The sequence below is a fragment of the Anomalospiza imberbis genome, chromosome 18, assembly GCF_031753505.1.
Source record: "Anomalospiza imberbis isolate Cuckoo-Finch-1a 21T00152 chromosome 18, ASM3175350v1, whole genome shotgun sequence".
NCBI classification, from domain to species: Eukaryota; Metazoa; Chordata; class Aves; order Passeriformes; family Viduidae; genus Anomalospiza; species Anomalospiza imberbis.
The window spans coordinates 7,140,183-7,153,181 of NC_089698.1; the positions used below are offsets into that span (position 1 = coordinate 7,140,183).

General features: G+C 42.9%; 1 protein-coding gene across 5 annotated transcripts in view; it reads right to left on the reverse strand.

The window, feature by feature from the left end:
- The window catches only part of ZDHHC8 (zinc finger DHHC-type palmitoyltransferase 8), a 117,729-nt gene that overhangs the window by 15,518 nt on the left and 89,212 nt on the right, over window positions 1–12,999 (reverse strand). For all 5 annotated transcript variants that reach the window (XR_011004990.1, XM_068208805.1, XM_068208803.1 and 2 more), the window contains exons 2-5: window positions 11,102–11,223; window positions 7,609–7,766; window positions 4,317–4,489; window positions 3,057–3,159 (exon numbers count right to left, since the gene is read on the reverse strand). Coding sequence is in view for 4 of the 5 variants with exons in the window: in XM_068208805.1 (XP_068064906.1) it covers window positions 3,057–3,159; window positions 4,317–4,489; window positions 7,609–7,766; window positions 11,102–11,223 (556 nt within the window). In the remaining variant the exon portion in view is untranslated. The remainder of the gene's footprint in view (window positions 1–3,056; window positions 3,160–4,316; window positions 4,490–7,608; window positions 7,767–11,101; window positions 11,224–12,999) is intronic.

The window sequence follows — 12,999 nt, forward strand, 5'->3', positions numbered from 1 at the left end:
TCCTTCCCAAAAGGACACTGCTGAATGTGACTGGGTTTCAAAGTGATGTGTTCACCTCTCCATGCTGCTCCTGCACTGGATTTGTGTCTGCTCCCAGCCAGACATCCCGTTTTAGTCTCTTTCGTTCCCATCACTTCCCCTCCTCTGCCTTGGCGAGTCCCCTCCAAACCAACAGCAAAGTCAAATCAATGTTCCCAAATGCTGGATGAGAGCAATGTCTCCTCTCTCTCTTGAGCAGCGATCAGTACAAACCAAGGCCTTATGTGGGAGGGTGCCAGGAACTCCCTGGTGATTACAATGTTGCTTAAAAATGAGCAGGTTTAATAAAAGCCAAGCCTCATTAGACTGGCGGGATCTATTCAAGGCTTCATAAGCATTATAAAGAGTTTGTACTCCACAGGCAGATACTCGAAAGTCACCATATGGGGATAAACACCAATAAAGCCAGGGAGATTAGTAGTGGTTGCCATTAAAAGCATTACTGTTGTTGTTTGCAAGTAAAGCATTTTAATCAGCTCATAGTTCTGATCTAGCAACAAGTTTACAGAGTACCAGAAATACTTTAATAGCTTGCACATAAAATAACAAAGGTTAAATCATTCTGCAATATTTTACGCTGCCTTGTTGATATAACATAAAGCTCTTTAAGAGGCCGAGAGAGGCTGGAAGTTCTGAGATTTGGAAGAGCAACCTTTTGATGAAAATGTGGGCCTGGGACATTTGGCACATCTGAATTCAATACTAGGCTCATGCTGACTTGTGCCAGATGCTGGCAAAGCATTTCACATTTCTGTGCCCATTTTTTCAAACACAGTATGAAAATAAAATTTCTCCAAATCACAGATTACAGTACTAATTATATCAGTTTGGTTTCTAAAGTAGTTTGAAAATCACTGCTAGAAAGCAGTCTAAGAAGGAAGGGTATTTATTTACTCTATTCAGAAACTAAAAATACCAGGATATGAACAGATGTTGGGTTATGGGTTATTTTGATTCCATAAAAGAATTTCAGAGGCATTCAGAAAGCTCAGAAACATCCAAACCCAGCCACTATGCACTTTTCAATCACGGTCTGCCTACTACGAATGCTCAGAACTTACAAACTCCAGAATTAATAAATACCAGAAATTTACAGTAATAACCCAAAAATGTCTGTACCATTGGCCTATAAAATGTACCGGGAAAAGAGGACAAGATAAGCTGAGCATATTGCAACTGGAAAGCTGACAGTAGATAGCTACCAGTGTGAGAAAAGAGAATCAACACTGAGACTGCAGGAGCAAAGAGAAATGTTTTAGAACAGTGGCAAAGCCAGGAGCAGATCTCATATCCATTTCTCCTGGTCTGGTGCTCTAATTACTTAGATATGCTTCCTCTGAAAGGACCTCAGGGCTGGGAACATCCATCCTTCAAGTTACAGATAACCCCTACATATGACTAAGCAGAAATTACAACTAGATTATATTGAATTTTCAAAATGGCATGGGAAGATGTAATAAATCTCAAGTGGTTTGGTAGCTCAGGAAACCAAACCAAGCTAGGATACATTTTCCAACGGTTATTTCAATCACAGAAAAATCCTCAGCCTTTCTAAATTTTAGTGCAGCCACAAACACATGACGTTAAATTTATCATCTTTAAAGTTAAAATTTTCCTTCTTCTTCAGCTTAAAATTTTCATGGAGAGTTTATGTCACTGCGCAAAGACAAGCCTAAGGCAAATCACGATTTGGGCTATCAGACCAAAATGCCCTGTGTTTCATGCTACTATTGTTAGCACTATCAAATCTAATACTTGGCCAAAATTAATTTTAAAATGAAGAGCAGATGATTCTGAGCAGGACAGAGAAAAGCATTTGAAGATGACAGCTATGGAAGCTTGCTTTGTTCAAAGGCCATGTTAGGCAACTGTTCAGGATGACTTCAAATTCCTCACTTATGTAAACCTCCCACACTCTTCTGGATAAGAGTTTTTATTGTCTCTTGTGGGATGGAGACAATGGCATCTCAGTTTACGAAGGCCTGGTCTCAGACAGATGTTTTCATTGCTCACAGCCTGCCCAGGAGCCAGACAGCTCCACAGCATGGAGCCATCAGCCCCCAGGACAGCCAAAACAGGTCACTGGGAGCTGCAGAGCACCCATGGGGGCAAGGGCAGCAAAAACCCATCTGAAAAAAAACCCAAACCAAAAGGGAAAAGAAGTATGGTGGGGAAAAATGTGAAAAAAACCCAGATGTGAGGGCGCTTTGGAGCTGGAGCTGTGGAAGGGTAAAGCACTGGAATGCACAGAGTTCATGAGCCTTGGGATGAGACCAGTGCCACACCTGCAAACTGTCCTTAGGGTGGCAGAGGACTGTTGTTGAACCCACCACATCGACCTCTATCAGCCACACCAAGCCATTAATGTGCACATGAATGCAGGTGTGCATCGACCACAGGGACTGTGGGTCATGGACATCTGAGTACCGGCAGGGGAACTGGAGTTTTACAGGCTTTTTGGCACAAGGAGTCATGTTGGCACTTGGTTTGGAGAAGCAAAGCAAGTTGGTTCCAACAGCACTCTGTGTGTGTGTGAGTTCATATGCACGAGAACAAGAGAGAGACACAGAGGGAAACAAAGAGCTAACTCAGACCCTATTATGGGCAGTGAGGGCTTGCTGGGGAGTTCAAAATACCAGGAGAGAGGGCAAATGATTGAATATTTCTCTTTCTTTCTTTCACTCAATCTCATGGATTGTTCAGTCTGACTCATAAAGTTTGAACTTGGATTGATGGTGCTTACCACATAAAACCTATTTCAAGGCCATGAGTAGATTTTAAATAATAAATAAGCCTGGGGTGATGCTCTGTGGCTAAAAAAGGGAAACCTTTGCCTGCATTGTATTAAAAAACCCTGAAAATAAAAGAATAGGCAACCTTCCTAGATCTTCACAAAAACTCCAAGAGCATCACTGGTAAGATTTGGACTATCTTTAGCTTTACCCAAGCTAACCTGCTGATTTTCCTTCCCACCTCAGCACCTTAGCCACAAACACGGAGAAAGGATTGCTTCTTACCTGTTCATTCGTTGTGCGCCCTCGGGCCACTAGAACAATATGGAAGCCAGTGAGACCAATGACTGGGATAAAGAATAACCCAGCCACACACATGACAGCCATTCTGTATCCAGGAGTTAAAGAAACTGGGATGAGTGAGGGGAAAAGGAGTCTGTGAAAGACAGGGAGAGGAAAAGGAGAAAAAAAATAGGGGAGTGTCACAGTGTCATAGAATGGTTTGAGTTGGAACGGACCTTAAAGATCACCTAGTTCCAACTCCCCTGTTGTTGTCAGGACACATTTCATTATCCCAGGCTGCTCCAAGCCCAGTCCAGCCTGGCCTTGGACACTTCCAGGGATCCAGGGGCAGCCACAGCTTCTCTGGGCAACATGTGCCAGGGCCTCATAGTGAAAAATTTCATGCTAATATCTCATCTAAACCTGCCCTCTTTCAGTTTGAAGCTGTTCCCCCTCATCCTTTCACTCCAGACCCTTGTCCAAAGTCCATCTCCAGCTATCCTGGAGCCCCTTTAGGCACTGGAAAGGGCTCTAAGGTCTCCCTAGAGCCTTCTCTTCTCCAGGCTGAACATCAACTCTCCCAGCCTGTCTCCAGAGCAGAGGGACTCGAGTTCTCTGAGCATCTCCGTGGCCTCCTCTGGACTTGCTCCAGCAGCTCCACATCCTTCTGATGTTAGTACAGCACTCCAGGTGGGGTCTCATGAGTGCAGAGTAGAATGTTCCTCACCTTTAGCAAGGTCTAACTAAATTTCACCTCAAAGTTAAGTCCATCTTCTCCTAGTCTGGGTCCTCACCCTTGAGATGGTCAAAAAGTAATGTGAACTCAGTGATTCTGGCTCTACCTTTCTGCCTTGGAAAGAATATTCTGCACTGACCTATCAAGAGCAGTATCATGTGTTACACCAGCATGCAGGGGGCTACTTCCAGAGCACACTCTGCTCCAAAGCACAGCAACAGAGTTTTAAACACAGCAAACAGCAGTTGAGAGCTACACCTGGTTGTAAGTAAAATTCAGAGAGGCAGCTCATCCTTCTGCTGGGTTGTCATGACAAAGACTGAGAAAGACAAAGGGTCAGCTACAGTTTCTGGAGCAATCCATGCTCACACAGGTACAACGGGAACAGAGGAAAACCTGCACTGAGCATTTGCAGGAGGAGGGCAGTGGGGGATCAGGAGAGGCTCCACCAGCTCCCGGAGGACAAATATTCAGATTCATTATTTCCTCAGTCAGCTTGAGTCTGGAAAGACCAAAAGGAAGGATACGTAATGGTAGTGTGAGCTGCTCCCAGCTTTTCCATATGGTTTAGTACGAAGATGAGCCCAAAGGTGAACACTCCGACCATGTGCGTACTTAAGGACAGCAAGAAGAGAAAAAAATAGCGGTAGTTCCTCCGTCCTATGCAATTGTTGACCCATGGGCAGTGATGGTCAAAATCCTTGTAAAGAAAGGGAGAGATTGGGAAAAATATCCAAACAATGAAAGAAAATACATTGCCTTAGAGATGAATCTGAACCACTGTCATGTAAAATTACATCAGACTAGTTCTGCAGCTTTACAAAATGCTTGGCTGTCTTATAAAAGACTTTTTAGGACCAAGTTGTTTCTCTATCCATGAATGGAGAGGTACTTGAGTGTTTACAGGGTTTGAAGAGAGGATATATCAAACATAAAGGACAGGCTATTTATCTGCTAGCTGCAGAAGCCCTGATTTTTTATCATTCCTAGCATGAGTCAAATGCAATGAAGTTATTATAACCTAGAATGGTTTGAAGATGCAATAGTGCTGCAGAATGGCCTGTCCCACATTTCAGTATTTATACATCACTGAATGAATCCACTTTGAACAACGGACATCACAAAAGTATCTTTTTACCAAGCAGGTCACAAAGAAAAAGAACAGCTGGATCAGACAGAGGAAAAGTTATGCATCCAAACCTAACAATTTGTCTCAGTCACAAGTCCAAAGTCCCTCACAAAGTCAGATCCCTTTTAACAGGAGATTTAATAATGAGGGCAAGCCACAGACACCCTCCAAGTGCCTTTGCACAGTTTTGTAAGCATGTAAATCCACTGTCTCCAGCGGGATTATTCCTGACATGAAGAGAAGATCAGGTGCAAGAAATAAACCCTTCTTACCTCTGTGTTCTTCAGAGCAGATATTACACATTCATTGCACTGACCAATGAATTGTTTATTCTTCGCTTTGTGGCAATGCTATTTTTAAGCACTGCTCAATGATGACACAGGGGTTTTGTATTTCTAAGTTTTGCACAATGCATTTACAAAAAAATTTACAAAATACAAAAAAATGGATTAGAGCTTTTTCAAAGCACATTAGAGAATGACAGGGGCAACTTAAATATTAAGATAATTTCAGGCTATATCTGAAATGCTGACATAACATCTGTCTGCTATGCAAATCTGGCTGTATGCAGCCCAAAATACCTATGAATTATGAAACTATATAAGTGCTCACTGCAAACATTTCAATTAAGAAAACAAAAATCTGACTACTTTGTCACAGATTCATTTTTGTGTCCCTCTGGTAACAGCATGCTTTAAGTTTTAATTTGTTTTATTTCTGCAAGTATTGTCTGCTTTGCTGTTTATTCATTTTTATCAAATTGGTTCAGAAGTTTTATATTTGGGAAAATAATTTTTATTGTACATTCTAGACTGACAGTGAAAACATGTGAACTACAACCCTGAGTGGATCCTACATGGAAAGACAGCAGTCACTCCTTTTTACTGTCTCAAAGCTCTTCTAGAATATGACAGGTGAGTGGGAAATAAGCATCACAAGAATCAATAAAACATGTTTAAGGCCATGATTTATTGATTCAGAAGTCATTAATACTTTTTGCCTACATTCCTCCACAGCAGTAATTATTTAATTACAAGCAGAGCTCTTGTGCACTAGAATAGTAGGGAACATTCAACTGACTTGACTATCAATAGAACTTGGGGAGAGCTAGCCAGAGTCACCTTGCCTTCTGCTATTTTATGGAGGTTCTTTTTGGATTCCCTCCTATTTTCATTTCTGCTGCAGAACTGACTCCCATGGAGGCCTTACATCAGCATGAAACTTCAAGTGTTTATACCACTGAGTTTTGAGCAATCTTTCTGAGAAAACTTCATTTCCTGAAAATGAATTTTTTTGCTAAGTCACCGAGGGAGGAGGAAGAAAGAAACTCCATGGGACAACTGAGAATTTACCATCATCTAAACAATCCTCAAAACCTAGAATTAGTGAAAACATTTATGTTTTAAAACTAGTAACATACAATTCAGGTTTTCCACCAAAAATCTAGCTCTGTGCAACAATTCACAGCAGTCTAAACAAACTGTGTGTCACAACTTACAAATAGCTGTGGCTACTTTCCTCTACCCAGGGACCTTAGCAGCTCCTCACTCTCAGGCTTCTAAAATCCCACATCCTTCTAAAGCCTTCCAAAACAGGACAGCCTCATCCTATTTATCAATGGTTACTAGGCACAGCACTGCTTCCAGATAATTATGACTTAGATATATGACTGACACAAGATAAATCCAGGCAGCCTTTCTCTCACTTGTAACTGTGCTGCTCTCTTTGGGACTATTCCCTTGCTCATGGCAAAGAGGATTAGGACAAAGGTAGTGTATACAGCATTCCAGCTGACTCTGGTATTTTTTCCCCTTCTGATTAGTAATTGCTTTCATTTTAATGGCACAGCTGAATATATTTTAGACATATTAAGATTTCATCTTTCTATTGAAAAAAAAAATAGACCTTGCAGCAGAAATGATCCTTTAGAAGTAGAATTTTTAGCTCAGCAATAAAAAGTCCCCTGACAATACACTGCTGTGAATACAGTGCTCTGTACCTACATGTCTGGGAGATGCTTATAGCCCAAAACCACATCTTACTGTTTAGGGGTTATTTTTTAAAAATCCAGTGTGACTCACCAAGACCCTAAGGGTAACAAGAATCAAGAAAGTCCCCTAATTCAGAGCAATCAACATTAGAAACACGAATGAGTTCATGCAGTGAGCTGGGGTGTTGAAAAACACATGGGCTCCTTCCATTGACTGGAGAACCATTTGCTGAACTCCGAGTTTTCTTCTCCTGAACTCACACACCATTGTGGCTTCTCTGCTTGTCCACTAATGTAGGCACCAGTTTGCACCAAATTAAATGACGAACCTTAAGCTCACACATGACAAGTTGAAATGGTTCACCCTGAATTTCTTGCTGTCTTGAACTCTGCACCAACTCTCCCATTCACCCCTTTTTTTACATTCACAATCCCTTAGCTATGTCGAGGAAGATGCAGCCAGCATTATAGATGTTTATTTTAATCATCACTGGTGACAGGGCTGACAACAAGCGTCGCCGCACTCGTAACACACATAACTGAGGGCTGTGCCTCGAATGGCACAGCTCAGCGGGAGTCCAGCGAGGCCGCGGCTGAGAGCTCCCAAGAATGGAACTCTGGGACAGCCCAACGCCTGTTCCCAGCAGCAGGGGCGAGGCCAGCCCGCGGCACAGCCCGGGGCCCAGCGCAGCAGCGTTACCTCCACGCAGTTGTCGCAGACGCTGCAGTGCGAGCAGCGGGGCGGGCGGTAGAAGTGGCAGGTGGCGCACCACTTCATCCGTACTTGGATTCCTTTGATCTCCACGTTCTTGTACAGCGGCGCGCGGAAGTCGTCGTCTTTATCCTCATCTTCGTCTGCTGCTCAACACGAAACTGAGAGTTAGTGCAGGCAGCAGTGGGCAAGGAGAAAAGAGCTAATCCTGTCAGTACCTGAGACACAGGGACACTGCACAGTCCCCTTACTGGGGACAATGCAGAGGACAGATGGTCTATCACTTGTGTCCTGTTTAAGAAAAGAGCCCATTTAAAAATAAATGCACAAAAAAAAAAACCCAGTCTAGAGGAGACAAATATATACTGGGAAGAAAAAATATTACTCTAGATTCCTGTGATCTTTATTTGTTTCCTCCTGATAGAAAATCTAAGAAGTTCACATCTATTTAACACCTGGTTAAACATTATAGTGCAGCTGGCATTGGTTGACTGGCTCCAAATTAGGTGGAATTTGATAATGTTGTCCCAGAGGAGCATCAATTACTGTCATGCAGTTCTATATTAAATCTTCTCTAGATGAGTTATCATGATCCAATTTCCATTGACTTCAGAGGGAATTTCTCCCTTCACCTAGATGAGCTTGGAATCTGGCTCAGCTACAGTATTTATCTGCAAGAGTATTCTCTGGATTAACGTTTGTGCATGGAAGCAGAGTGCTGTACTGGCACCATTCCCTATAATTTTCCTTCATAACTAGTCAATGGGACTCTTAGATAGAGACAGACTCTAAATCCCTTAGGCACTTCTATAAATACAGTCTGTAGGTTCTCCAATACCATTATAAACCTGCCCAAGCCGTGTAATACATGTGGGCAGATGAAAACAAGACACCGGAACAGTCAAACCTTTTAAGCTCTTATAAAAAATCTGACAATGCTGACAAAAAGTCTGTACATTATATATACCTACATTCATTTAAACATGTTCCTTTTGCAGAATTCAGAGAGTTTGTACAAAACAGATCCACATCAAAAATACTGAAACCCAATTGTAGTTGGTATAATTAGCCAGCAAAAAACATTGCCAGTCTCAGCCCAGACTGTAAATCAGATTTTTCAAGGCAGCCCCAATTTCAGTTACTTGATACTTCCTTTCCTACTCATTCATTCTGGTGTAGTACCAGAAATTCACTCACACAGAGCCAATACTGATTCATACCAGAAAGATTCAGAGAGCCAACAAATTTTAAAAAAAATTTAAAAATGAGTAACAGAGCTGGGTGTTTGATTAAGCTCCTCTTCAACAAGCTGGGTTTCTGCAGCCCAACTTTTATCATTTCCCCCCCATAGACCAAGTTCTATCTGCCAGACCTGAAAGGTCATATAATATAGCTAGAAATGTGCTTATTTCCAGTTTCCAGAGACCTGAGCAGAAGAATACATTGACAAAGGAATTTATCTTACTACACAGATTCTCATACACTGATCCACTGACATGGAGCCGCCATGTCTCCTATTTTTCTAACAGATTTTTGGTGGCTTCCTTACAGGAACTGTGTGATTTCATTAGAGTCTCAGCTTTTGTCCTGCTTATTTGTTGTTTTGGTTTTGAAGTAAATTCCTAACTATCAGAAATGTGCTAAGAAGCTTGAAACCAAGAAGACTAAAACTAATTTCAACAGCAGAAAGCAAATAGAGTGATTGTGTATTCATTTTAAGTCACTCCTACAATTCCTGAACTCCTTGCGCTAGCAGCTCTGCGGGCGGCGTGGGGTGGTGATAAGCTTTTTTTCACATGCACACTTGTGATCTGAAATAACATCTGCTGCTCTTTCCTCCCAGCACTGGTATTTATAGTCTTTTCCATATTTTCCCTTATCAGTTTTCTTCCTTCACACATCTAAACTCCTGCTCCATTACCTTCTCCTAGGACAAATGCCATGTCTTTTCTCTCTCCTTGCTCCCAGCATCTTCCTGACAAAGCACAGCCAGAGATGCAAGGCCAGGGCCACAAATGAAGTGAGAGACAGTAGAGGAGTGAACTTTAGGAGCTCCTCCTCTTCCTGCTTTGCCTCCCTTGTGTAAAGGGAGATGGGATGGGAAGCAAGGTGATGAGAAAGCGTCTATTTGATTTCCCCGTGTGTTTCTTCCTAAAATGCAAAGTCCAAAATGAAGAACTTGTTTGCAAAAGGAAGTTAGAGAAGCCCAGAGGAAGGTATGAACTGACAATGCACTCAGCACTGATCACACCCAGGGCCTGGTGATGTCCAGCTCTGCTCTGAGGCAACTGCCCTGCATAATCACACTGGATTCTCAGACTGATAGTGTTTAATGTTTAATTAACCACTGCTATCTCTGCTGAGATAAAGAAACTAACAACTAACAAGTCCAGGAAACTCCTTAAAACTCCACCTGCAAAAGTTCTTTTGAAAGTCACTAGCATTTGTATGTTTAAGCACCTATACACTGTATCAGCTGATCTTACACAAGTGACTGAATCTTGCCTCTGCCTTAGATTGCCTTTACACACAATAATTTCCTTAATTGGAGTGCTGCAACACTTAATCAGGGGTTCAGAAGCTTCAGCTCAGAGATGCTCATCATTAGACCATGCTACCTGGAGACACCTGGCCTTGCTATTCAGGGAAGCCAGCAGGACTGGTACCTTGCTCTTGTCAGGTAGCAATTCAAAATAGACACCGAACTTGGTGAATAGAGGTGAAGAAGCACAGCTTGCAGACAGCACAGATCCATTGGTTTAGACAGCCTGCCTAGAGCAGTCTCTGCTGCAAACTGAGTGTGAATAATTATTGGAAGACAGATAAAATGAGGTGATAATTCTCTCATTAGGATGTGTTAAAAGAGATAGCTGCACTGTGGTTCCCATTACAAAAGCTGAGTGATCTCTCCTATTTAATCAGCTGTGAATCAGTACTAATTTAAGCAGGAATATATTTCTAAATGTATACATTTTTAGACACTCTAAGGCAAGCCTTAATCATTATCTGTTCTAGCGTTCAATGCTTTTGCATTTCTTTCAAGGTATTCTGGAAGGACTGTTTTGATGAAACTTGCAGGAAGTTTAGCCTCTCCCCTCTGCCATGCTCTGCTACCTATTGTGAAGACAGTGACTTAAATCCAGTGTGCCAGCATGACACAGAGGATAGCAATCAAAATCACATCACTCAGGAGAGCTATCCAAGGAGAGCCATTCTACACAGCCCTGTGCCCTCAAGTGCCAGTCGGAGCAAGTGCAAGGACACCCAGCAGCTCAGAAGGGAGCTGGGGGGTACCCAGCATTTCACTGCCATCCCACTCCTACTGACAGTCAAGTACAGTAAATAAATAAATAAAGTCTACAAGATTAATCAGCAACTTGTGTGTTTGGATACCTGGCACCTCTTTGGCTTGGATTTTCAATGAGGTGTTCCCCTCCCCCCCCCCCCCCCCCCCCCCCCGCAACAGTCCCATTTCTGTTACCTCGTGGAAAAACTCCAGGGTCCATGAAAGTTGCCATGCTGAAGTTTGCCAGCACAAACAAGAAAACGAGTCCATTGTACACTGGGATGGCTGGGGAGATGGCTTTTGTCAACCAGGGGCACCTGTGGAGAAGAGAAGTTATGGGTAAGGGCCCTTTCAGCTGTAACACATAGTTTCTTCCCACTCACTGCCATCACACAGAGAAGTACTCTGGGCCACCCCAGCCATGCAGCAAGGCTGAATTTGCAATGTAACAGAAATTTCCACAGAGCCAGTTTCAGTGATCACTGCAACACCCTCTGTAAAGCTGCTTTGTTCCAGAGCACAGAAAGCCCTGATTGTTCACAGGCTCACAGGGCTTTGCCACCCTATTGCCTTATCCGCAACCTGGCATTTTACTGCTCTCTGTAGCAGCTTCATCCCATTGTTGCAATTCTTTTACCTTCTCTACTGCCTTGTTGCAGCTGGGGTTACTTTTAATTTTCCCTGGTGTAAAGCACAATAGGATTTAAACTATTGATCCCCAAAGCAGGGGCAAAGAGAATCACATTTGCTTCTCACTAAGCTTCCATGGTTTTCAACACTCGGATCCAACTCTACAAAACCTCTCCTTGGGGAAAGTTTTGACAGACCAAGCATGGCCTTTGCAGGTGTCAGCAGAAAACGCAGTATCAAAAAGAAAGTAGATGGCATATGCCATGTGAACAATGTTCAGAAACACCAGAAAGATTTGTTGCTTACCCAGTGAGTGTAACTGAGAGGAATTGAAGATAAAGAGTAAAGGAGAATGAGTATGAGACTTTGGAAAGAGGATGGGCAAATGCCTGTTGATTAGAGAAAAATTGTTCAAACTGCAAAGAACACTTCCCACCATCAGAGAAGGGCATGATGAGGCAGAAAAGAGACTGCCTTACAGGCAGCTTCACCAAATAAAAAACAGTGTGCATTCACTCAGCCATTCACAACCTCTGAACACCCCACCAAATGCGTTTCTCCTGTCTGCAGGAGGAGGTTTGGTGTTACAGGGCCACTGAGGAGAAAAATCTGATCAATCTCATGATACTTGCAAATATAAATAAGGAAGAATGTGGGTCAAAGTATGTAATTGAAAAAAAGACCCTTCACCGAGTTGCTCCTTAGATTTCCACTTGTCTTGACAGCCAAGGACTCTTCCAAGGCTGCTGAGCAGGCAGGCATTCAGCAATGCCTGCTTTAGCATAAATCTCACACTGGCCCATGTATTCTGGGATTTTGCCTGCATTACATCTACAGTTGGATCTGATTGTCTGCCAGGCTGAAGCCTGTGCAAACAAGGAGAAAACAACAAGCAAGCAGCCCTCTTCCACGAACTTGCACTGGGTTTGTTACCAACAGGCTGTTTTGAACAGCTGAGAATGGTGTTATTGACCTTGAAGGGACACTGTCAAACGTGCTCTTGTGACCAGTGTTAGGAAGTCACCAGTTTCCTTCTCCTGTTTCTTCGTGGGCAGGCAAAAATAGATTGTTTTGCACTCCCCACCTCTTCATAGCTGGGCTTTTATCACTGCACTGCTGCATACTGCTTTTTAAAGGACCTTTTCTTGGTGTGCTTCATTCAGCCTAGCCTGGGGTGAGGAAAAGATGGACAAGTCCTACCCAGAGTGAATGAACTGTAAAGCCATGAGCAAGACACATCTGTGGCCAGGGCCAAACCTCCAGGCTGACTAAGGGAGAAGAAAAAAAATCAGCCAAAGACAGCTTGACTCCATGAGGTACCTACCCTAAGAGCCCTATGTTTCCCAAAAGGTGGAAATTCAACAAGTAGGGAGGTCATACTGACTTGCTGCCTTGCTCAGTTTGCCTCAGAGCAGCTGCTGATGACTGCAAACCAAAGCAAGGCACAAGTTTCTCACTTGCCA